At 38.0% G+C, this 26,968-nt stretch overlaps 1 protein-coding gene across 1 annotated transcript; it reads left to right on the forward strand.

The window, feature by feature from the left end:
• Window positions 1-26,961, forward strand: LOC136830884 (lachesin-like). The gene is made up of 11 exons (XM_067090855.1): window positions 1-217; window positions 6,818-6,889; window positions 7,750-7,847; window positions 15,883-16,090; window positions 19,257-19,409; window positions 20,309-20,627; window positions 23,011-23,120; window positions 24,580-24,704; window positions 24,787-24,802; window positions 26,046-26,141; window positions 26,734-26,961. The coding sequence occupies exons 1-11, from the start codon at window positions 145-147 to the stop codon at window positions 26,826-26,828; spliced, it is 1,365 nt and encodes a 454-aa protein (XP_066946956.1). The 5' UTR covers window positions 1-144; the 3' UTR covers window positions 26,829-26,961.
• Window positions 26,962-26,968: the final 7 nt, after the last annotated feature.

A 26,968-nucleotide genomic window follows, 5' to 3' on the forward strand; every position in this document is an offset into this window, starting at 1 on the left:
TTACGAAGGACCCCAAAAGAGAATAATGAACAGTAATGAAGAGAGACTCTGTGCAAAATGTGAAAAAAGGCTCTAGATAGGTAAACCCAAGGTGATTAAGTCTCTCCCCAGGCAAGGGGTGACCTGCCTTATACATTCGCTACAATGTCAGTTCATTATAACCTGTTCCTGATGCTCACGGGAGTCTTCCTGAACTGTCAACTGACCTCGACTCAAGGTAGGTCAATCGATGCGGCTAACCTTTTTTTTAATAAAGCCATTTTTAATGTCTGTGTCGTTTCGAGGTAGGTCAATCGATCTGATGACCTTTCTTTAATAAGGCTATTTTTAATGTCTGTGTCATTTAATTTATCAGGTGAATTTGTTTGTTACCTCGGCGTTTGAGAATTAATTTGAGAATTGATCTAAAATGTGAAATAAAGTCTCCTAGTGTTTTAAATTTTAGTTCTATAATGGTGGCAGGGTATTGAGATTAGCTTAGGTTGACAGGTGATAGAAAGTATTTGTCAAATATATATATATATATATATATATATATATATATATATATATATATATATATATATATATATATTTACACTTTCAATAGTGCCAAAGGAAGCGTAGAATCGTCTGGTTTTGAATTTCAGAATAAACATTAAACGGTTTTAGAATTAAATGGTTTCAGATTAAAAATAATATTGATAGGACGTTGATCAGTATCAATAACAATGATAACTTATCCATTAAGTATAATAGTAATAATGATAATACTAATAACAATAATTTTCATTATTATTATTATTATTATTATTATTATTATTATTATTATTATTATTATTATTATTATTAACTAAGCTGAAACTTTTACTTGAAAAGAAGAATGCTTCCAACACAAGCAGTTATTATTATTATTATTATTATTATTATTATTATTATTATTATTATTATTATTATTATTATTATTATTATTATAGCCCAGTACGAAAAAAGAACTGTAAAAATTAAAAAAAAAAAGATAAACGACGTAAGAGAAATATAGGCAAAAATGATTCTTCTTTTTACGACCGTCGTAAGAAATCTGAAGCACGTCTCTCTCTCTCTCTCTCTCTCTCTCTCTCTCTCTCTCTCTCTCTCTCTGTGTGTGTTGCTTAACGTACGTAGCAAACTTCTCCGCATCGATTCCTTTGCAACGGAGCAGTTCCTTCGCAATTACCATTAGTCACACGCCATATTTACCAAACCCGTATGATTATGCTGAAGGCTCTTTTGTTTACGATTGCGCCAAACCTTTCATCAAGTATTAGTAGTAGTAGTACACGGGATTCACCTTTAAAACGGCTCCTCCTCCTCCCATTCCTCCTTTGCTTGTGTTTGCCAATGCGTGGTTTTTCGCGCTAGCAGTATTAGTAGTAATAGACGCGGTTCGCCTTTGCAACGGCTCCTCCCCAGGGAAGAGGCCTCGCCCTTGATTTATGGGCCTTGGAGTTTACGAGCGATTCCTGGTAGTGGTTCCCAACTTGGGGAATGAATGGGAGTGTCATCTGTGATTTTTATTTTAACTTGGGGGGGTAATTCGGGTGCTTGTGGTTATATTTCAAATCCTCCCTATGATGGCATTCATTTTTGTTTTGTTATTATTATTATTATTATTATTATTATTATTATTATTATTATTATTATTATTATTATTACTGGAGAAACAAATCCACAATTATGTATTTGTATAAATATATATTTTAAAAATAAAGCTAAAGAGAGAGGTATATTTTTAAAATATATATTTGTAAAATATATAACTATTTTTAAAATATATTTGTACTTTAAAACTATATTTTTACTAATACATAACTCTGGATTTGTTTCATTTTAAGATTATTATTATTATTATTATTATTATTATTATTATTATTATTATTATTATTATTATTATTATTATTATTATTATTACTTCAAAAAGGAATCAAGACGTGCATCAATTATTTAACATAAATCATTATGACAATTTCAAAATTATGAAGTAAAAAAATATGGCCATATATCCTGAAATTTAATCTCATTCTCCTTTTCCAGCCTTCCAGTTTCTCCCGACAGTTTTTGCAATTTAGAATTCCCGAAACTTTTGTCGACAGACTTTGGGTAATAAATTTCATGAGCCGTGAGGAATTTTTAATCTTTCTCCACTTTTGGCAAATTTCAACAGAATTTCTCGATCCAAATTCTCTTGCTTTTAGAGTGAATGCATCATTCGTTCTGATACGTGAGTCTGTACTGTTCCTCAATACAGTTCACAGTTTGTGTATAGCTGATCACTGTAATCGACAATTCATCAAGAACGATTCCACAATAAGCTGTAGGTCCCCCTTGCTAAGTAACCAACTGGGCCCTAGGAGAGCTGTTAATCAGCTCAGTGGTCTGGTAAAACTAAGGTATACTTAACTTAGTTATATGAGAGGATTCGTCTCCACTTGTTGCAGTTTCGACAGTATTTTTGGGTCTAAATTTTCCTCTTGCTTTTAGGGATTGGATGAACGAGCGCTAAAAACGTCGCGTTGCTGGCGTTGTCTAGCGCAGAGTTTTTGGACAGACTACACCAGCGCTGTTTTTGAAGTGGAGCATCAAACGAGTATGTTTAGGTCATTATGGATGCTGTACAAGATGTGTGATAGCCTTGTGCCTTGAAATCATTTGACAGGCAAAGAAGACAGGAAAGTAGTCCAAATTAGTGGTTTCCATTGGAAAGCCTTGGAAGAGACCTCACTCTGTACAGGACAGAGTCAGAAGGCGTCAGCAATGTGACGTTTTTAGCGCTATGTAACCAGTCCCTAAGCGTTGTTCATTTTGGTACGTGAGTCTGCACTGTTACTCTGCTAAAATCACTCAACACAGTTCACAGTCTCGGCGTATAACTGTGATCAGTTTCATCGACTATTCGTCCGTTTTGACCGAACTGGTGTACCCCACCTTTATGTTTTAGAATTTTCCAGTCGAAGTGTCTCAGTTTCTGATACTCTATAGCATAACAAAATTTCAGCCGTCTGCGCTGTCACATTTTGAAACCAAATTTCATCGAAAGATGTAAAGCCAATTAGAAGCTCTGAATAATATAAAAATCTCTGAAGCCTAATTTCTCAGAATGGGGAAAAATGGCTGACACCAGTTCGTCAAATCCTTGCTATGATGGAGTTAACTTTTGTTTTTAAACTTTTCTGTTATTATTATTATTATTATTATTATTATTATTATTATTATTATTATTATTATTATTATTATTATTATTATTATTATTATTGGAGAAACAAATCCAAAGTTATGTATTTGTACAAATATATATTTTTTAAAAATAAAACTGAACAGTGAGCTTTCGACAATCTGTACAGAATCTCGAAAACTCTGTTTAGTTTCATCCTTAAAATATATTATTTATACAAATAATTAACTGTGGATTTGTTTCTCCATTTTAAGACTCATGCCACTATGAGTATTTTATTATTATTATTATTATTATTATTATTATTATTATTATTATTATTATTATTATTATTATTATTATCGGTGGAACCCAGTGGCGCTGTCTCTCCTACCCTCCCAATCCCCTACCTACCCTGCCACCACCCAGGGCGGACAAACAGGTTTGCAGGAGGAGGGTGGATGTCTCCCCTACCCTCCCGTTCCCCCACCTACCCCTATCCCAACCAGGGCGGACAAACCAGTTCACAGGGGGTGGGTGGCTGTGTCATGTCTCCTTTACTGTCACCCAGGGGCAGGACAAACAAGATCCATTCGGATTTTATTATTATTATTATTATTATTATTATTATTATTATTATTATTATTATTATTATTATTATTATTATTTTGATCAGGCTTCATAACTTTATGACTTCAAAAAGGTAACACAAGGTTCCTTAATTATCTGACATTAATCATTATGACAATATTTTCAAGGTTATGAAGTCACAGAGAGAGAGAGAGAGAGAGAGAGAGAGAGAGAGAGAGAGAGAGAGAGAGAGAGAGAGAGAGAGAGAGAGAGAGAGAGAGAGAGAGAGAGACAAATATCCTACAATCTAATCCACTTTCCTTTTCCAAATTACCTCAAAAGATGTGAGCCAATTAGAAGCTCTGGATAACACCGAAATCCACGAAGCCTATTTTCTGAGAATTAAAAAAAAAAATAGGGACCATTTACAAAGACCACAGTCACATTCAGCCAGTTACCTTCAAATTCCATTAAATACAGTTCCAATACAGTTCCTCCCAGCCTTTTGTCTCGACGGGCAGATGCCCATTACTCACGCAGTTCCCAATCTGCAGAAATCCGGCAGCTCTGGAGGCCCACCAATAGTCAATTTCCACGGTCCAATAGATGAATAGCGTGGTGCGAGCCTTTGCTGGGAAGCAGAGACCAGTTAGAAGAGATTCCTCTCTCGTTGATTGATTGGATGGTAGATATATATATATATATACTGTAAGCTCGCTTGGGATGGCGCGAGCCAAGGTCTAAATTCAGTCTCCCTGAGGACGTTGGGCGACTGGTGCCTCAAAAGTTCAATTGGGACCTCAAAAGTTCCATTGGGACTACAAAATTTCAATTGGAACTTCAAAAGTTCAATAGGAGCCTCAAGAGTTCAATTGGAACTTCAAATGTTCAATTGGAACCTCAACAGTTCAATTGGAACTTCAACCGTTCAATTGGAACTTCAACCGTTCAATTGGAACTTCTTCAAAAGTTCAGTTGGAACCTCTTCAAAAGTTCAGTTGGAACCTCTTCAAAAGTTCAGTTGGAACCTCTTCAAAAGTTCAATGGTAACCTCCCAAAAGTTCAATGGAACCTCCTCAAAAGTTCAATGGGAACCTCCTCAAAAGTTCAATGGGAACCTCCTCAAAAGTTCAATGGGAACCTCCCAAAAGTTCAATGGAACCTCCTCAAAAGGTCAATGGTAACCTCCTCAAAAGTTCAACTGGTACCTCCTCAAAAGTTCAATTGGAACCTCCACAAAAGCTCAATTGGAACCTCCACAAAAGTTCAATTGGAACCTCCTCAAAAGTTCAGTTGGAACCTTCTCAAAAGTTCAATTGGAACTCCTCAAAAATTCAACTGGAACCTCCCCGAAAGTTCAAACTAGAACCTCCCCGAAAGTTCAAACTAGAACCTCCCCGAAAGTTTAAACTAGAACCTCCCCGAAAGTTCAAACTGGAACCTCCCCCTCTCAAACTAGAACCTCCCCTCAAACTAGAACCTCCTCGAAAGTTCAAACTAGAACCTCCTCGAAAGTTCAAACTAGTAACCTCAAAAGTTCAACTGGAACTTCAAAAGTTCAATGGAACCTCCTTCAAAAGATGCAATCCCCAACTTCTCTAAAGGTATTGTATAATTTACTTACATTTTCACCTACATTTATTCAATTCTTTCTGTATTTCCTGTTACCTCAATCAATGAACGCCATAATGCAAAAGTTCAATTGGGTTCACAATAGGGTTCATCTTCTGAATAATAATAATAATCTTAATAATAATAATAATAATAATAATAATAATAATAATAATAATAATAATAATAATAATAATAATAATACGAGCAGACTGGAACCCACTTTCACGTGATTATTATTATTATTATTATTATTATTATTATTATTATCATTATTATTATTATATTATTATTATTCAGAAGATGAAACCTATTCGTATGGAAAAATCCCACACTGACTTGAAATTAAATCTTCCAAAGAACAATATGGTGTTCATTCGAAAGAGGTAACAGAAGCTAATAGGAAATAGAAGAAGAGGAGATCAACTATTAGAAAAACAGATATCAACAAATAAATAAATTGATAAAAATGCAAATAAATGATTAAAATACAAGGGGAATAGTATTAGGGTAGTAATGCATTGCATCTTGGCTTGAACTTCTGAAGTTCCAATTGCAGGACCTCAGAAACTGAGAAGTTCGACAGTGAGGCACATTTACTGCATATTGGTGCTTCCGCTGTTCAGCGAATCTAGTCGCTCTCTGCAGGAAAATGGGACCAGGGATCAAATGTGAATGTGAAAAATCTGTTGAAACACAGCTTTCGAAAAATGACAAACAAGAGACCATCCGTCAATGGTCTAAGACTGTAAGTCACAACTGCTAGTATTAGGAAACATAAACCTACCACCATGAACCACTCTATCTAAAAAGAGATAAATCCCCAGAAATAAAGACGAAATTTAAGTCCATTTCTAGCCTACATTCGAGTGATCTTGAAGGTACCTTGTGGTAAACCTGAGCAGGTTTTCGTTTCACAGTTCATCCAGCGGGGAAGGCATTTCCAACAGACGCAACTGGCACAGAATTTGCTTAGTATTTTCACTAGCGTACAGCGAATCAGACACCTCGCCAGCATACACACCTAGATTAAAACCAATGAATGTCAGGCACTGTAGCCACGAAAGTTATTGCACCCAGCTTTGAAACAAGACCATGTCGGGTTATGAAGTTCACACACACAAAACAGTGAATATAAGCTTGCAACAGACCTTAGGAATCCTCTGTGAGACGAGAAGAGAAACCTGTAGATTTTCATATTGTTCCTTGAAAGTGTTTCCTCATTTGCTCTATCGAATATACTGGAATCTTAATAACGCGAATTTCTGCAAGATAATTCTTAGCCTAATCTATGTAAGTTCATTGACAGGAAAAGATATAAATGAAAACAGTTTTATTCTGAAAGATAACCAGATAGGCTCAAGTAACCTACAGAAATTTTGTTTCGAATTGCAAGACGACATGCCTACGTTACCAGACACCTTATTTTCAAGAAGCTTAACTGTTTGCATTCCGTTATCCGCACAGATCTGGGCTCCGGTCGCAGTTTCCTCAGAGACGACGACAGCATTACGCTGGATACCAGCTTTTTCCTGCGAGGTAAGTTGCCCTGCCTAGCAGGTAATCGATCTTGTGAGGTAGGTAGGCATGCTAGGCAATTAATCGCTCTTGCGAGGTAAGTTGCCATGCTAGACAATTAATCGCTCTTGTGAGGTAAGTTGGCATGCTAGGCAATTAATCACTCTTGTGAGGTAAGTTGGCACGCTGTACAATTAATCGATCTTGTGAGGTAAGTTGCTATGCTAGACAATTAATCACTCTTGTGAGGGAAGCTGCAATGCTAAACAATTAATCACTCTTGTGAGGTAAGTTGGCATGCTAGGCAATTAATCACTCTTGTGAGGTAAGTTGGTATGCTAGACAATTGATCACTCTTGTGAGGTAAGTTGCCATGCTAGACAATAAATCGCTCTTGTGAGGTAAGATGGCACACTAGACAATTAATCGATCTTGTGAGGTAAGTTGGCACGCTAGACAACTAATCGCTCTTGTGAGGTAAGTTGGCATGCTAGTCAATTAATCAATCTTGTGAGGTAGGAGAGATGCTGAACAATTAATCGATCTTGTGAGGTAAGTGCTAGACAATTAATCGATCTTGTGAGGTAAGCCACCATGCAAGGAAATTCGAGATGAGGCTGCAGGCCCCACACCCATCTTATGATCACAAGTAACAGAATTGTACAAAGTCACTGTACAGTGTATTAGAAGTGTCTTGTACATTATACTGAATGTAACGGCAGGTTCTATGGAATTTATTTTACAATATAATGTTTAATTATTTATTGAATTAAACAATCTGAAGATACTGATAATCTGTAATATATAATTTTAAAAGATAACCCATGTAAATATATATATTATTATACATATATATTAATAGAGTACCTTTCACTTTTCAGAATCTCCACACTTCGGACTCCCAATGCAAACGGTCACCGTCAACGCAGGACAGACAGCGAGACTAACTTGCATCATCCAAGATGTCGTTGATTACGAGGTGAGTTTTTGACAATTCCGTTGTTATAGTGATGATTCTTCGACTAGATTTCCAGGTTTCAGGTTTCTGTAAAAGAAAACTATTGTGCCGGCTTTGTCTGTCCGTCCGCACGTTTTCTCTCCGCCCTCAGATCTTAAGAACTACTGAGGAGGCTAGAGGGCTGCAAATTGGTATGATGATCATCCACCCTCCAATCATCAAACACACCATTAGGCAGCCCTCTAGCCTCAGTAGCTTTTGGGAGGCGCCTGTTTAAGAAAGAAATGAATCAAATGTATATATGGGAACTATTTTCATACCTCCTTTCAAACTACAAAACTATTTATTGTAGATGAAATATTTGGGTAATCCCTGTTTCTTAAAAAATCAATGATACAAATGTATATTCTGAAACTATTTGCAAACATCTTTTCAAAATAAAGCAGCAGAAATCTTTATTATAAATGAAATATTTTGGAGAACTGATTCTTAAGAAATAAAATAAGCAAATGTATATTTGGGAACTGTTTTCAAATATCCTTTCAAATTGGCAGCATTCTTTACTGCTCACGATATATATTGGGGGAACTTCTGTTTAAGAAATAAATTAATCAAATATATATATTTTAGACCAATTTTCCCAAATTCTTTTAGAACTAATCCTCAAAAAATTCGAGTCTTGTAGCCACAAAGAACAAAGAAAAATTTTTTTATCTAGAAGTGACACCCTTTCCTGATCAGTACGAAGCGGAAAATATTCCATCACAGAAGATCTGAGCCAACAGAAGAATGTGATTCGGACCCAATACACAATAACGCCCATTCGGCTATCGAGGGCGGGGGGCGGGGACCCCAGTTTGTGCTGCGCTTTGCGCTTCCATGTTGAGATGGAACGTAGTGGGATCGAGACATGGAATTCCACACACGAGATTTATTCTTCTTCTTCTTCGAATATTTTTCTTCGTAGAAACTTCTGAGAAATCAAGATTTGCGTACATAGATATATTCATATGTACCGTACAAATATATATATATATATATATATATATATATATATATATATATATATATATATATATATATATATATATATATATATATATATATATATTATATATAACTTCTTCTTCTTCTCAGCCTTATTTTGGAGAAATAAATGAATCCGTTTTCTCCCTGACTCGATATCTGTGAACGTTTGAATTCTTAATGAATGGATACTCTGGGATGGAGGTCGAGGCTTGGTCTGAGAGAGAGAGAGAGAGAGAGAGAGAGAGAGAGAGAGAGAGAGAGAGAGAGAGAGAGGACGAAGATGCCTTGGTTATTGGGACATAAAAATCTGGGAATTAGAGAGAAAGAGAGAAGACGAAGATGCCTCGGTTATTGAGGACATAAAAATCCGGGAATTAGAGAGAGAGAGAGAGAGAGAGAGAGAGAGAGAGAGAGAGAGAGAGAGAGAGAGAGAGAGAGAAGATGCCTAAGGTATTGGAGACATAAAAACTTTGTAATGAGAGAGAGAGAGAGAGAGAGAGAGAGAGAGATTGAAGAATAATGCCTGAGCTATTGAGAACATAAAAACTCTGAAATGAGAGAGAGAGAGAGAGAGAGAGAGAGAGAGAGAGAGAGAGAGAGAGAGAGAGAGAGAGAGAGAGATTGAAGACGAAATGCCTGAGCTATTGGGAACATAAAAACCTTGAAATGAGAGAGAGAGAGAGAGAGAGAGAGAGAGAGAGAGAGAGAGAGAGAGAGAGAGAGAGAGAGTCAAAAGGTCAATTTCCCAAATGAAATTTTATAAGTCTAAAAGACAATTTGCAATCAAACCAAAAAAAAATCACAGCAGAATGTCAGAACGATTCATTACATTACCGGATAACTTTTAGTGTGATCGTTTGCATACTAATTACGGCCTGTCCTTTTACTGAGTGAAGTCATACTGACACGCCAATTTTGTTTTCAAATGTAAAGAATATTTTTTAAATGATGACAGTTATTTTGGCTAAAATTATGACTTTATATTGAAGTCTGTTTGATTTTTATTTGACCTTGGAGGTTCAATTTATCGTTTTGGAAGTGCTTTTAAAAATGTGAATGTTTTGGCAAGAATAAATTTCATATATTGTATTTTCTGTAAATAACCTTATATATTACTTTAAAAATGTCTTAATCTATATTGACGTCAGACTACAATTCTTTTCACTTAAATCGTTGGCATGAATAAATTGTATATATTGTATTTTCTGTAAATAACCTTATATATTACTTTAAAAATGTCTTAATCTATATTGAAGTCTGGCTACAATTCCTTTCACTTAAATCGTTTGGTATCAAATCTATCAATCGATTTCTTGAGGGCAATTATACAAAAATACAAGTAAAAAATGCGCCAAAGTTTCTTCGGTGCAATCGAGATTTCTGTACAGAGTATAATGCTGTATGAAACTCAGCTACGGCCCATGAAACCCTCAGGCGCTGCCAGGTGGTGTCCTGAGTTGTTGGCACCAATGGCTAAATTTAACCTGAAATTAAATAAAAACTACTGAGGCTACAGGACTCCAATTTGGTATGTTTGATGATTGGAGGATGGATGATCAACATACCAATTTGCAGCCCTCTAACCTCTGTAGTTTTTAAGATCTGAGGTCGGACAGAAAAATAGTTTCCTTTTGCAGAAAAGTAAAAATGAGATCGACGAATTCTCATTCCTCTAAAGAATGGCAAACCACTTTATCAAAGCCATTTAGGGAGAAACAAACCCCTAACTATTAATTTGCTTGAAGTGCGTGAAGGCAGTTGCTCAATTCTGCAAGAAAAAAATGGATCTTTCCTGGATATTAACCCTCAGGGGTTTCAGGGTCGTTATCCAAGCTAATATTTCTTTGGGGGTCATTATCCAGGACTAACATTTCTTGGGGGTCATTTATCCAGGACTAACATTTCTTGGGGGTCATTGTCCAGGACTAATATTTCTTGGGGTCATTTATCCAGGACTAACATTTCTTGGGGGTCATTATCCAGGACTAACATTTCTTGGGGGTCATTATCCAGGACTAACATTTCTTGGGTGTCATTATCCAGGACTAACATTTCTTGGGTGTCATTATCCAGGACTAACATTTCTTGGGGGTCATTATCCAGGACTAACATTTCTTGGGGGTCATTATCAAGGACTAACATTTCTTGGGGGTCATTATCCAGGACTAACATTTCTTGGGGGTCATTATCCAGGACTAACATTTCTTGGGGGTCATTATCCAGGACTAACGTTTCTTGGGGGTCATTATCCAGGACTAACATTTCTTGGGGTCATTATCCAGGACTAACATTTCTTGGGGTCATTATCCAGGACTAACATTTCTTGGGGGTCATTATCAAGGACTAACATTTCTTGGGGTCATTATCCAGGACTAACATTTCTTGGGGTCATTATCCAGGACTAACATTTCTTGGGGTCATTATCCAGGACTAACATTTCTTGGGGTCATTATCAAGGACTAACATTTCTTGGGGTCATTATCCAGGACTAACATTTCTTGGGGTCATTATCCAGGACTAACATTTCTTGGGGTCATTATCCAGGACTAACATTTCTTGGGGTCATTATCCAGGACAAACATTTCTTGGGGTCATTATCCAGGACTAACATTTCTTGGGGTCATTATCCAGGACTAACATTTCTTGGGGTCATTATCCAGGACTAACATTTCTTGGGGTCATTATCCAGGACTAACATTTCTTGGGGTCATTATCCAGGACTAACATTTCTCGGGGGTCATTATCCAGGACAAACATTTCTTGGGGTCATTATCCAGGACTAACATTTCTCGGGGTCATTATCCAGGACTAACATTTCTTGGGGTCATTATCCAGGACTAACATTTCTTGGGGGTCATTATCCAGGACTAACATGTCTTGGGGTCATTATCCAGGACTAACATTTCTTGGGGGTCATTATCCAGGACTAACATATCTTGGGGGTCATTATCCAGGACTAACATTTCTTGGGGGTCATTATCCAGGACTAACATTTCTTGGGGGTCATTATCCAGGACTAACATTTCTTGGGGGTCATTATCCAGGACAAACATTTCTTGGGGGTCATTATCCAGGACAAACATTTCTTGGGGGTCATTATCCAGGACTAACATTTCTTGGGGGTCATTATCCAGGACTAACATTTCTTGGGGGTCATTATCCAGGACTAACATTTCTTATGACATTTACAGTCTTTTGTTTATGTTTTTACAGTCATCCCCAACTGGCTTGTACAGTACTAAACACGCCACAAAGGTGTATACAAACCGAATTAAAACTTTTTGGGGGTCACAATATTGAAACGATAAAAAAACAATTTAGGTCATTATAGGAAAACATAAAAAAAAAAATTATGTGCAAACGATCACCTGAAAAAAATTTTTTTTATTAAAATTAAAATGAGAGAAAACGACTATTTCTCGCACCTCTGCAAAATGCAGAACCACTTCATCCAAACCACTTTAACAAAGTCATTTTCAAAGCACCAAACCCGCAATTACTCCTGTGCTTGAAGTGGACGCGGAGGTATTTGCTCAATTCTACGTTTCATGGAAGGTATATATAAAAAAAACTCTCGTTAGCAAAGAAACAGGAGTTTCAGTTTGACGTCTCGTTTCTTTTTTAGCCGGAGGCGCATTCTCGCCTCTTCAGAATTGACTGCGAGTGTTTACAGTATGTTATTAACTTCCTCCTCTGTGCGTGAGAATGTTTGAATATTTCATTCGAGTGCTTGTGTGGATTTTTTTTTTTTTTTTTTTTTTGGTCTGCGGAGTCACGCGACCTGTGTTCGCCATTTTGGAGAGACCTACTGCGCTTTCTTTACTGTGTGTGTGTGCAATATATATATATATATATATATATATATATATATATATATATATAATATATATATATATATATATATATATATATATATATATATACACAAGGAAAGGTTTACGATTTTAATTGAGAAAGCAAGACAGAAGTATTAACGGAAAAATAGTGCTGTAGGTCTAGACAAAGTTGGGGGTATTCTGTTCATAACAGTTATCAGAAAAGGTTAAGAACAGAGAGAAAAATACTGTACGTAGCGTACACAGACTTAAAAGCGTTCAAGACAAATTTAAGACAAGGGCTAATATATGCATAATGTGAAGAATATACACTAAATATTTTTGGAATTGTAGGAAGTTCAAACTGGTTCAAACAGTCACCCCAAAACAGACCTATCCTATTTGAAAGAAAACACGGGAATATAATCCACCAAAAACAATATTTCAAGACATCTACGTTTTGCAGACAGGAACAAAACGTTGGTATCGATAAGTATGTGGTCTCCGCTTCGAAAACCATATTGAATTTCAAGATGGCTGACACCACGGAAGGAAATTTATTGCTCACTAATTCATATATAAAAGACGGTAGCGGGAAGTACAAAGCTTTGCAATACATTACCACCCTAATACAATTCTCCTTCCATTTTAATAATTCACATTTTTATCTATTTAGTTATTAATTTGCTCATTTTTTCTCTCTAACGAACGCCATATTCTTTGGAAGCTTGAATTTCAAGTTAATGGCCCCTGTGGGGGGCTTATTCCATAAGAATAGCCTTATCCATCTCCTGAATAATATTAATAACATGTATATATATATAAGATTCTGATGGAATCCGCTTAACTTCTAGCGTATCTTTAGCCTGACATTCAACTCGCGCTGCTAAGAGAAGCCTCAGACTGTTGGCATAAATTTAGTTCCCCGTACTCTTTCCTAGACCTAACTCGCACGTTTGCGGGAATGTGTATAAATAAGAAGGCTTGGTCGACGCGCCCCTACATCTGAGGGGGATAATGAACTCCCGTACTCGTGTCAGAATGACACGAACCAAATCGGTGGCAGAAGTGGCCAGGTTTATCTTTAGCCGTCGCCAAGGTCTGAGTTTTTCTCTCGCAGACACAACATATGATGAGCATTACATCTCGGGAAGGGATGAGGACGAGGTAGAAAATCGGGAAGAAGAAGAAGAACGGGTTTATAAACATCTAGAGCACAATGTCTGGGTGAAAATGATATCTCTCCCGGTTAGCGACGACAAATGTGGATCGTATTTTAATGTATTAAACGATTACTGCATTCTTATACATCGTCGATTGAATATGGACGCCAAATTCGATTGCCTACGTGATGCGTTCGTAGACTACGAAACAGAAATGGTTTCAATATACACTTCAAACTAACCCCCTCAACACATTTGAATCTGGTCTTGGGACCTGTAAGAGTCGACCTTTTATCTACCTATTTTCAAAAAGTAAATCTCTCTCTTTCTCTCTCTCTCTCTCTCTCTCTCTCTGCTCTCTCTCTCTCTCTCTCTCTCTCAATGTATTAGACAACCTACTAGACAACACTAGACCCACCCACACCCCCCCTCTTCTCAGTTTAAAAACTCAGAAAGCAAATAATTAAGTTTAGTTTTGTTACGAATTAATTCAGGGCCTTTGAATGCCTATTCTCAGTCAATCAGATCCTGAACTTGAAGTTCGGGAATCTAATCACTTCATCAGGAATCCTGGAGCCGAACTGACCAAGGTTCTCTCTCCTGTGAAATCAGTTGCTGAGATTATTATTATTATTATTATTATTATTATTATTATTATTATTATTATTATTATTATTATTATTAATAGGAGAAGACCTCCTCTGAGGGCAGTTGCATTAAAATCATAGCTGGTAGATCAGGTTTCCCCAGGACATACAAATAAACCTAAGAAAACAGAAATCTTTGTTATGTCTTGGGAAACCTGATCTTAAGCTACAAATATTGATAAAAAAAGATTTTTTCAAGACTGTGTATAAATTGAATGCCGTGGAAACAGCTATTTTTCAATTATTATTATTATTATTATTATTATTATTATTATTATTATTTATTATTATTACGTAGCTATAAGAACAAGGCCAAATGAGCAGTTCAGATGAAATTACTGACATATTTTCTGTAAAAATCGTTCGTTATTGAAATATTTACCAAGATTTTTTCAACTTGATAAAATTGATATATCACCCAGTTTTCAATCCTGGTAAGAACAGCAAGTCTCTTTCTTCGTCTCTGTCGGTTGGGCAGAGACCAGAGGTGCCACATCAGGCCTCTTCTAAAACTTTAAACACCAGACCACTTTACACGGACTGCCTTAGAGCAAGAGTGCGTGCTGGTACGAAGCCACCTTAAGCTGCCTACACACGAGACACTTTGAGTGGAAATCTTCTGGCCACTAAGTGGTCAGCCACTTCGTGGCCAGCTGATGATGTCAGCTTGTACAGTGGTGTGGCCAAGAAATAGACCTGGTAGCCACTTTGTAAATACTTTTAGTGTCGTCCAATGTCAGCTTGTACAGTGGTGTGGCCAAGAAACAGACCTGGTAGCCACTTTGTAAATACTTTTAGTGTCGTCCAATGTCAGCTTGTACAGTGGTGTGGCCAAGAAACAGACCTGGTAGCCACTTTGTAAATACTTTTAGTGTCGTCCACTTTTAGTGGCCCTGCAGTCTTCCATACAAACGCATGCATTCCATTTTTTACTTAAGTGGCCAGCAACTTTCCTCTGAAAGTGTCCCGTGAGCAGGCAGCCTTAATCTAAGGATGCCCACATACAGGAAACTTTTAGTGGGAAGTGGCTGGCCACTGAAATAAAAAAACTGGAACATGTGTTTGTATGGAAGACTGCAGACAAGCCACTAAAAGTGGACAACACTAAAAGAGTGGACACAAAGTGGCACCACGTATGTTTCTTGGCCACCCAACTGCACAAGACGACATTATCAGCTGGCCACTATGTGGCTGACCACTTAGTGGCCAGAAACTTTCCATTCAAAGTGTCTCGTGAGTATGCAGCTTAAAGTGGCTTTGTGCCAGCAGGCACTCTTGCTCTGAGGCACTCTGTGTAAAGTGGTTTGGTGTTTAAAGGTTGCAGGCTCCTTTTTAGGGAAGCAAGAGGTCTAGACTTAATGTTTTCCAAGGAGTCATTGTTAATTCCCTTCTCTCCCAACAGGTGGCGTGGATGAACAAGGACACCAACACCGTCATTTCCCTCGGGGAGACCGTCATCACGATGGACACTCGCATATCAGTCCAGAGAGAGCAGAGGTCGACCTGGATACTGACGATCAAGAACGTGACAGTCCGCGACCACGGGCACTACACGTGCAACATTAATACCCAGCCCCCGACGTCCATACAGGGGTTCTTAAAAGTTGTAGGTAAGGAAATATAAGAGATTAAGGCGACTCAGTCACCAATTTCCTTCCCAAACATAAGACAGGGAACACAACACCCAAAAATTAAAGTCAAGACTGAAAGGTATGTTTGTCCTCAGAGCTACTCTCACCATGACCTACTTAACCAGCAGGTTTTCGTGTTCATAAAATGGCGTTTTATGACATCTGTGACTGATTGCCCATAGTGATGCTTCTTCCAAACCTTCCAATGCATCTGTGGCAACATTAAATTTGTCCAAACTTCTATTATTCAATTCCATTCTATACTGTTACATCATCTTTAGGTCAGGTTCTTCCAGGTTCTGGTTTTCTCAGTGAGTTATTTCATATGAAGTCAAAGGCCAGGGGAGCCATTTGACAATCTATGCGGAAATTATCTACTTATTAGAATCAGAATTCCTATAATGAATTTCATACCTCATGATGAAAAGTATTAACATATGTTTATATAGAATACTGACTATATCACATTGACTGCATATGACCAGTATAAATTTTTCCTATTTCTTTATCACAGATATATTTCTATATTGTTCAAATCGGAGGCTGAGCACCACTGAGATTAAAAGGACCAATTTTGGTACGTGGGAATATGGTTCTCAAATACCGGTACTGCCGTTCAGCAAATCTGGTCTCTCTCTGCTGGAAAAGAGGATCAAATCTGACTGTATTGGTGGACCATACTAAAACTCTTTCCCACAGAAAAAGAGGAAAATGACACAGTTTGCCCTTCAAGACTCTGCTTTGAAAACGGAGGGAGATCAGAATCCGATATGACCTCTGGAACTTCAGGCGTAGGCAGTTTTGGAGAGAGAGAGAGAGAGAGAGAGAGAGAGAGAGAGAGAGAGAGAGAGAGAGAGAGAGAGAGAGAGGAGGGCGTCTGCGTGCAAGCCGGGCGTCAGGGCCGCCGTTTGCGAGATGCATGGCCCAAAGAACGAAGTTTTAAAGCATAAAAGTTATGAACTGTACTGGAATGGCCCGAGATATGAACGCAGGGTTTGAGTTCCATTGTTCCCGACTTTAAAAATGGCGTCCGTGGGTGCGGGGTGGAGAGAGAGAGAGAGAGAGAGAGAGAGAGAGAGAGAGAGAGAGAGAGAGAGAGAGAGAGTTTGTTTGGACACTTTTAGCCTTAGGAATTACAAAAGAAACTGCTAAGAATAGGGTCGTCTCTTGCAGAGTAGTAAAGTTAGAGAAAGGAGAAAATAATCTATAGCCTTCATTCCTCCAAGGGGCGGCAGGTATTTTGTCCCATTCTTCATCCTGTGCCCTTTAAACTTAAGACTAAATAAGGCCGTTGGAACGCCCACCCCGTCGGCCTCTGCATATAGAAAATATTCTTCTTCGGCGACTAAGTGAAATGAGGATGTTGGTGTGGTTGGATGGCAAAATAAGTCTAGAAAATAAGAGAGACTTAGTACAAGGATCTACAGTCAGAGAGGTTGGACAGCAAGGAGCATTACTAGAAACTACACCCATTTATTAGCCTTCTATGTGACCTCATTCCCGCTTCCTTTCTTATTCAATTTTGCTGTCCAGCCTCTCTAATAATTCCTATAAATCAGTTTAGAAATAAGCAGAGGTTCCTATGGATTATTATTATTATTATTATTATTATTATTATTATTATTATTCATATGGAACTACTGAGAAGATGAACCCTATTCATATGGAACAAGCCCACACAGGGGCCATTGACTTCAAATTCAAGAAACTTCCAAAAAATATGTTCATTTCAAATTAGTAACAGGAGTTAGACCTAATAGGCAATACAGAAAAAAGAGAACACTTATCAGAAAAGAAAAAATGAAATAATAAATGAATAAACAAACAGATAAAAATGTAAGTTATAAAATACAAGGAGATTTGCTAAGTGGGTCTGCGTTCAACAGAATACCCATTTTAAACCAAAATTTGAGAACCATAGCGAGAGAAATAGACAAGAAACACGACCATGTTCCTAAAACCAGCGGCTCAAACATGGGTTACGTAAACCAAATCAATTATTTGTAGGAAGTCAAGTTCAGTTAATTATAAATTCTCTCTCTCTCTCTCTCTCTCTCTCTCTCTCTCTCTCTCTCTCTCTCTCTCTCTCTCTCTCTCTCATGCTTACTGCAGGTTACGTAACAGACCTTTCAAGTTAACCACTAGGCCGATATGATTCGGGAGCTCTGAAGGAGTGTTCTAAAACTCTCATGGTAATTTCAAAGGTTTTAAGACTAGTTTTAAAATCAAAGTCTTTCCTAAAATCTCGATTCTTTTGGCACTTTAGATACGTATTTTGAAATCAAGGGGTTTAAGACTTTTATTGATATCAAAGTGTTCTGTAAAATCGTCATTCTTTTGACACTTTCAGAGGTATTTGGATGTTGAAAAGCACCTGACATTTACAAGTGTTAAAACTGTACGAATCGCTATGACCGTTCTAAAGTATCTGACATTTTCAAGTATTCAAACACATCTAGACTTTATTTTGAAAAATCCTGTGGACAGGACCCTGAAATAGATGTTATATTATATATATTTCTTTTTCTTCACCTGCCTACAAACGCCTTTGTAGTCTAATGAGGTCCTAAATCATTTAGGGGAATAATTTCAGCTCGGCTTCTTGTGAATACTGGTAAAAAAAAAAATGGTTCCATTATCCAGATTATGACGTTCTTTCATTAGTAAAAATAAGAGGTTTGTCCCTCTTTCATAGGATTGTTTGAGGTTAACTGGGCCTTATGCCAGCACGCCTTTTCCATCTCTTGCTTCTGGAGAAATCGTATGAAATTCAGCCAATGAATTGAGCTTTTCTTGGGAACTTGTAGGATCTCATGACCGACTTTTTGACGAAGTTTTTTTTTTTCTTCTTCTTCTTCTTCTTCTTCTTCTTCTTCTTCTTCTTCTTCTTCTTCTTCTTCTTCTTCTTCTTCCTCTTCTGCTCTGACGCGAAATTGAAGTCACGCAAGCTCTAACAAGAGGGGGTGTTAAGGGGCCTTCCATTTGAGCCCCCTGTTTCGGCTACGTGGTCCGAAGATCGGTGGCAAGATGCCAATAATAATAATAATAATAATAATAATAATAATAATAATAATAATCATATGCTCGCGTGAGGAAGCCTCCTCACTCCAATCTCTCATTTTGATTTTTCCATCTGCCATCACAGAGCCGCCCGTATTGGAGGACGGAGACGAGGAGGTGTGGGTGCTGGAGGGGATGTCCGCCCACCTGAGCTGCTCGGCCCACGCGACGCCCACGCCCACCTACAAATGGATCAGAGAGGACTACAACACCATAAGGATAAATTCGTCCACGTTTGGTAAGTAGGCCTATCGATCGGTCGCCCCAATGTTGGGGAGTCAACGGTCTAGAGAGATGAGTCGATCGGGCGATAATGGAAGGGCCAAGATACAGGAAAGGGTTTAATGGGATGGAAAAAGGGTAGATTATTGGAGATTATTGATTTGGCTGATTTACTGAGGGGGAATGGATGGTTTCTGGCAAGGGAATATGATGGGTAAAACATGGGTTAGATTTGGTAGTGGTGATGGTGGATGTAAATAAACCTTAGAATGTTCGCCGGATTACGGAAACTTCATTACAGCTTCCGTTATTTCGGTCCTTATGGCAGAAGGAGCCCTTTTACCAAGTCGTACAAATAACTGATTTAAGTGTTTCATAACTCCTTTCCATGTTATTTGATAGTTCAGGGGGATATCTAAAAATTATTAGCCTATTATTATTAAGAAGCAGCTAAACAGACGCCATAGTCAACATTTTTTGGCTGTTCCTGATGAGGATCAGAGTCCCTAGGAATCAATCTTAGCAATTATTATTATTATTATTATTATTATTATTATTATTATTATTATTATTATCCATTATGGAACCCTATCCATATGAAACAAGCCAAAGGGGTCACTGACTTGAAATTCAAGCTTCCAAAGAATATTAAGGGGTTCATTTGAAAAAAAGTAATGGAACATAATTGGAAATATAGAAAGAAGAGATCAGTCATTAGTACAAAACAAAATTAACAAACTAATAAAAAAATAGATAAAAATATAGATAATTGATTAAAAACAGGAAAGAAATTGCTTTAGAACAGTGATGCACTTTTGCACCTTTGCTTGAACCTTTGAGCTCCCAATTCCACAGCTATAAAGAAGATGACTTAGTGGAATGACCTCAACTGACATCATCTCTCCCTCCCCACAGTATCAAGCTGGATAGGACGAAACCTCACCTTGCACCACTCCAACCACAGGAGCGCCGGCGGATACCTCTGCATCGCCAGCAATGGCTACCCGCCCTCCGTCAGCAAGCGTGTCCTGTTACACGTGTACTTCGCGCCCCTCCTCAGAGGCCCGGGCATGGAGGTGAGGGCCCACGTGGGGCACAGCGTCAGCCTGACCTGCCTCTACGCCGCCTACCCTTCACCCACGGTGGTCTGGGTGAGGGAGAATGAGAACGAGGTGCTCCAACTGACGGAGGAGTATTATACGATCACCCCACAGGATGGGCACCCACCTTACACGTGAGTGGGAGGAATGGAGGCTGAGGATACCCTCAAAATCCTTTTAGGACTTAAGCACCCGTAGGATGGCTGATAATACACTGCTGAGGATACCCTGGAAATCTTTTTAAGGCTTAGGTACCTGTAGGATAGCTGATAATATACTGCATAGGATAGCTGGTAATATACTGCTCAGGATACCCTCAAAATCTTCCTAAGACTTAAGCACCCGTAGGATAGCTGATAATACACTGTTGAGGATACCCTGGAAATCCTTTGAAGGCTTAGGCACCTGTAGGATAGCTGATAATGTACTGCTGAGGATACCCTCAAAATCCTTTTAAGACAGGCACCCATAGAATAGCTGATAATATACTGCTGAGGAGAACCCTCAAAATCCTTCTAGGACTTAAGCACCCGTAGGATAGCTGATAATATACTGCTGAGGATACCCTCAAAATCCTTCTAGGACTTAAGCACCCGTAGGATAGCTGATAATACACTGCTGAGGATACCCTGGAAATCCTTTTAAGGCTTAGGCACCCATAGGATAGCTGATAATGTACTGCTAAGGATACCCTCAAAATCCTTTTAAGACTTAAGCACCCGTAGGATAGCTGATACTATACTGCTGAATCCTTTTAAGACTTAAGCACCCATAGGATAGCTGATAATACACTGCTGAGAATACCCTGGAAATAATTTTAACTTAAAACAAGTAAAATAGCTGAAATTTCTTTGGCTAATGATACCCTCAAAAATCCTTTTTAAGACTTAAAAACTCTTTCGGTGGTCTGATAATATACTGTATGAATCCTTTTAAGACTTAAATCACGGATCAGGATAGCTGATAATATATGTTGAGGATATCCGATTAAAACCCTTTTTAACTTAAAACAAGTAAAAATGAGCTGAAGTTTCTTTGGCGATCAATTTTTATGTTTGATGACTGGAGCGTGGATAATCAAGGCCACCAAAAATAGAACTATCTTTTGGTGGTCTCGGTTTTGAATGCGGACAGAACCATGCGCCCAAGAAACTTTAATCACGGATCGGTGGTGGCCAGTCCAATATCGTTTTTTCCAGCTAAAAACACACCATGATTATAGTGGTAACTATTAACCTTGGATAAAATAAAAACTTTGAGGCTTTTTAGAGGCCTGCAATTTGTTATGTTTGATGATTGGAGGTGGATGATTAACAGAAACAATATTACAGATCCCACTGCCTTTTTACTTTTAAGATCTGAGGGCGGACAGAAAAAAGTGAGGACGGACTCAAAATCCTTTCACAGGAAGTTTTCTTTTCAGAAAACTAAAAACTCTTTAACAAATACTGGTGGTATATTTCTGGCACGTTTGGATAACTGAGTAAAAAACATGGAGTTTTTTTTTATAAACTGAAAGTGCAGATATCTTTGGAAAAGTAACTGTGCATTTCAGTTATATTACTTGTTATCTATTATTCTTTTAGAGAAATCGCCTCATGTCTCCTTGGAGGTAATGAAAACATCAGATTTCTGATTCCTTCAACAATTTGACGTCCATCTGAATGTCTTCAGACAATGGATGAGCTAATTTTAACAAACTCTCAGGGGAAAACATTCACTCTGCTGAAGGTGGTTAATGATAAAGATACAGTTTTGATCACAAATTGTAAATAAATCTAAAAACAGATTACTGTCACTGGAAGACAATGGGTGCTTCTTGGCATTTGTCAGAGAACATGTAAATAACTTCAGCTTTTTTGCTGAAGAGGACACTTAATTGCAAAAGTTCCTGTTTTTATATTATTTACTTACATATACTTGTTCTACTAGTGGCCCTTGTTTAATGAATTTTGTAGACAAAAACCTGGATGACAATGTGAATAATCCTTTCACGTGATATATTCATGGTAATGAAAGCCGCAATAAATAAGACTAAGCTTCAGTCCTTAGGCAGTTTGAACTCCTCCAAGAGACCTAACAGTTACAAAGAAACAGTGTTACAGATCACACACCACGGCAAAAATTTTTCCCCTTGGAAGCTGGTGTCATGTGTGTGTCTGCACTCTGCCAGCAGCCTCAAACATCCTTTCACAGGAAGTTCTCTAGATTGCCAGTAAAGATGACATTATAAATCTCTTTCACCTGATGTGCATCAATATTACAGTTAGTGGCAGAAATTTCTGGCACGTGGTTGGCAATGTTGTGTGCTTGTAATTGCTACGTACCTTGGGTGCAAGTTCAAAACTCTTGAAGGTGAAAATTATTCTTACATTAAAGAGCAATGTCTGTGCATTTCAGAATATTGCTTGTTAAATTGTTATTGATTACAGATTTAGAGATAGGGGTAGTTTTACTTCCTTCCTTTTCAAAAGATTCTTGATGAGCCTTATCACTGACCTGACCTCCTTTTCTCAGACACAACATGACGCTCCATCTGCGCAAGCTGGTCCATTCAGACTTTGGAAGGTATACCTGCATCGTCACAAACTCTCAGGGAGAAGCCAGTTACACCACTCTGCTAAGAGGTAGGTAGTTAGAGGAGTGGTTAAGATGAAAGCCACCGCAGAAACACAAAGTTTAAGGTGAATAGATATAAAAACAGGAGCTTTCAACTTTCACCAAGTTCATCTTCTGTAATGTAATGACTTCAGCTGAAGAGGACCTAGTAATTTATTCTTCAGCTTACTTCAGCTGAAGAGGACCAAGCAAGTTCCTCTTCAGCTGTACTTACTCTGTGTAATAGCCTAGTGATCTAAAGATCCTTTCAGCTGTACTTCAGCTGAAGAGGACCTTAGCGAAGGTCAAAAGTTCCTGTTTTTATATTTATTTACTTAAACTTCGTTGTTCTACAGTGGCTTTTTTCTCAACCATTCAAGACAAACACGTATATACTAAACTATGATTATCAGTTATGTAAGGTCCACATAGCCTGCATGTCTTGTTGAATCTTGTTGAATGGGCTTGTTTGACTCTTCCTCCTCCAATTTGGTGAGCTTCCAAACACATAAGTTCAAAGGAAAAAAGGCAAACCTGAAGAACAAGTTGCTGGACATTTCAAAGGCATTTTGGAAAGATGGCCAAGGCAAACAACCAACAAAACATATCTCAACAAGAAAGAGACTGCGAGACCTGATAAAAAACAAGGAACATTTTTAAACACAACACTGTCAAAAACTGCAACTGATCTGATTCAGCTTCAATAGTCATGACAAACAATATGATGAAAAGAACGACATAGGCAATGTAACTCCCCTACTTGAAACAGAGTTCCTCCTACACTCAGGATGGAACAACTCTTGAAATGTTCGTGACAAAATGATGAAGAGTCGAAAGAAGAACCAGTTAAAATCAATAGCAAGAAGCAAAGGCTGACATTCAGCATTTAGCTCATCCAGTCTGTGTACAAGTAAATCCTCTGTGAACGAAAATATCCAGTGCCTGGATTTTGACACATCCTTGCTACCTGTACTTAACCGGCTAATAATTGCTTAATTGCTTTAGCAGAAATGCACAAGTTCAGAGATTAAGCTAATGCATGGAACTTACGCCTGAATGTACAGAACTCGTTGAAATGAAGATTGGGCAAATTGGCCTAACTAAAGCACTTGACCCATGAGATGGCAAGTGACAGTGAAATATGAAAATTTTTATTTAAAATGATGGCTTGAGACTGACAGTAGAAGGGTAGATTGTGAATATCAATCAGTTTTTGTTTTTTCTCAACCCTGATCACCAACGTTAACGGAATATATTATGTAGGAAACTGTTACTATAAATTATTAATTTTTACACTGGCACCAACAACAAAGCTTATGTAATGACTAATGACTTACTAACTTAGGATTACTGCTAACTTTACCTAGTAATTTATTCAGATACTCAGTTTATTTCTAAGTTCAATCATTTTCCAACACAATTCAACTGAGCGGACTACTTACTCAGTGTACATAACCTGGTAATCTAAAGATGCTTTCCTATTTTCAGAAGTGATAGCCAAGAAAAGGCCAGTCACTAGCACGAAATCCCCTCCGGAAAATGTCAGTCTGTTCCCCAAACTGTCGTCGAGAGAAACCTCACACCTGTCGCATCATTATCATAATTACGATTACCAGACCAGGGGAACTGGGGGGACACTGATCTGATTTGAGCTTCAGTAGTTAGGGAACTCATTGTTTGAGAACACTGGTGAAGACAGGCATCTACCGAGGTGAGCTTTTGCCAGATATTTGGTCCTACGTGAACCTGATGGTCTGTGGGTCTGTGGGTGAAGGGATATTGCTCTAACTTCACCTTCAGTGGTCAGGGAATGAGGGGACTATGGTCTGATTTGAGCTTCAGTAGTCAGGGAGCTGAGGGGACACTGACCTGATTTGAGCTTCAGTAGTCAGGGAACTGAGGGGGGGACACTGATCTGATTTGAGCTTCAGTAGTCAGGGAACTGAGGGGGGACACTGGTCTGATTTGAGCTTCAGTAGTCAGGGAACTGAGGGCGACACTGACCTGATTTGAGCTTCAGTAGTCAGGGAACTGAGGGGACACTGACCTGATTTGAGCTACAGTAGTCAGGGAGCTGAGGGGACACTGACCTGATTTGAGCTTCAGTAGTCAGGGAGCTGAGGGGGGACACTGACCTGATTTGAGCTTCAGTAGTCAGGGAGCTGAGGGAGACATGGACCTGATTGGAGCCAAAGAACAGTCTCATATTTTGAATGCTACTGTTCTTTTCATAACTTTTTTGTGTCGTTTGATGAGTTTATTTGTCATTTTAATCAAAATGGTGAAATTCAGTTCCATATCAGCATCACCTTTAAACCAGAAGGTGGTTTATAGAGTGTCACATGGGGAAGTATTGAATTTTCATTTTCTTTTAAAATCGTCAAACTGGCGCACCTTTCCTAACAATAAATATCTACAAATTTCTCCTTGTCTTCACAATTCATCTTGAATAATAATGAATTAGCTTATGGCCAACTGAAGACCATTTTTTCCATTCGTTAAGAATGCAAATACAACTGCTTATGACATTCTAATGCTTCTGGTTTGAAAATCTTACCACATTCATGTGTATAATGAAATGATTTTATCTGCAATTATTGCTAAGAATAGAAAAGTAGTATAAAACGTAAGAGTATTAAAATCCATTTTCCAAGTCCTGGGTGGTAGGGTCAGAAAATTCTGGATATTAGAGAATGACACTAAGAAGCGAATGTCTAATCTGTTCACAATTTTGTGACGTGAAACATCGCAAAGCTGTGGAATGTGTCTTCTGCCTCACACACATTTAGCACTTTTCTCTGTGATGCTGTAGCAACTTTAACAAAAAAAAAATAAAAAAGACAGTTGCATATTACTGACTGAACTCGTCCTGAGAGAAAATTTCCCCTTAAATGGTCTTTAATTCCGTTCTAATTACCTGTGACCTCTAATGAGTTTTTTTTATTACTGTACAGGTGAGAATGGAATTCAACCAGCGCCCTCCAGAGACCAGTCTTATAGTCCCAGGAGATCCAAAAATATCGCGAGGATCAGTCTCAAGGATGTCAATCGTAAGAGCCGTTTCTCTCCAGATCGTTTTCTCTCCTGTTCTGTCTATAACTTATATGTATAGTAAAAATATATATATATTTATGGAACTTTAAAACTTGGAAAAACTTACATATTCAAGAACAAACATATTTAAGGAATTCACAAACAGTTTGGGAGCTCCGTGCTCCATCTCAGTGCGGAGACACACTGGGTTTCAGTGTCTCCACACTGAAGATGGAGTACAAGCCTCCCAAAATGCATGTTAGGGATTTCTTAAAATATGATTGTTCATCAATCTGTAGGTGTTTTTTTTCAGGCAACCATCAAGCAATGCTGATCATGGTATGTGTGTTTGTTTGTGTGTATGTGTGTGTGTGTTTAGTGTGAAACTCATCCAATCTAAAACTACTCTGCCCCTTTGTACCTCCCATAAGTAATATTACCAATCTACCAGTGTCAAATATATATATATATATATATATATATATATATATATATATATATATATATATATATATGTGTGTGTGTGTGTGTGTGTGTGTGTGTGTGTGTGTGTGTGTACGTGTTTAGTTCCGATCAGCTAATTCGTTTCTTTGTGTCCTTCCATTCCAGACGAGCTGAGTTCAGCAGCCGACGCCCCAAGAAAGCCTCGTCATTTATCGCTGATGTTATTAATAGCAGTCTCGGCGATGAGTTTCCTGCCCTAGGGGGAGCAGTTGGGGCCCAGTTACTCATTCCTATTCTCTCTGTTAATAAATATTTTGAAAAACATTAGAAGTTAGGTCGTGGAAATCCTTTTTCGTTAACGATTTTCACCGACGTCTTCTTGTCAGGAAATCAATCCTGT

The sequence above is a fragment of the Macrobrachium rosenbergii genome, chromosome 47 (genome assembly GCF_040412425.1).
Source record: "Macrobrachium rosenbergii isolate ZJJX-2024 chromosome 47, ASM4041242v1, whole genome shotgun sequence".
Taxonomy (NCBI): Eukaryota; Metazoa; Arthropoda; class Malacostraca; order Decapoda; family Palaemonidae; genus Macrobrachium; species Macrobrachium rosenbergii.

Bases quoted from the DNA above. Each gene is read 5' to 3' on its own strand.
- LOC136830884 (XM_067090855.1), top strand. From the start codon at position 145: ATGTCAGTTCATTATAACCTGTTCCTGATGCTCACGGGAGTCTTCCTG. The intron at 7,848-15,882 runs GTGAGTTTTTGA...CTCTCCCAACAG, and splicing joins AAGATGTCGTTGATTACGAG to GTGGCGTGGATGAACAAGGA. The intron at 19,410-20,308 runs GTAAGTAGGCCT...CCCTCCCCACAG, and splicing joins GATAAATTCGTCCACGTTTG to TATCAAGCTGGATAGGACGA.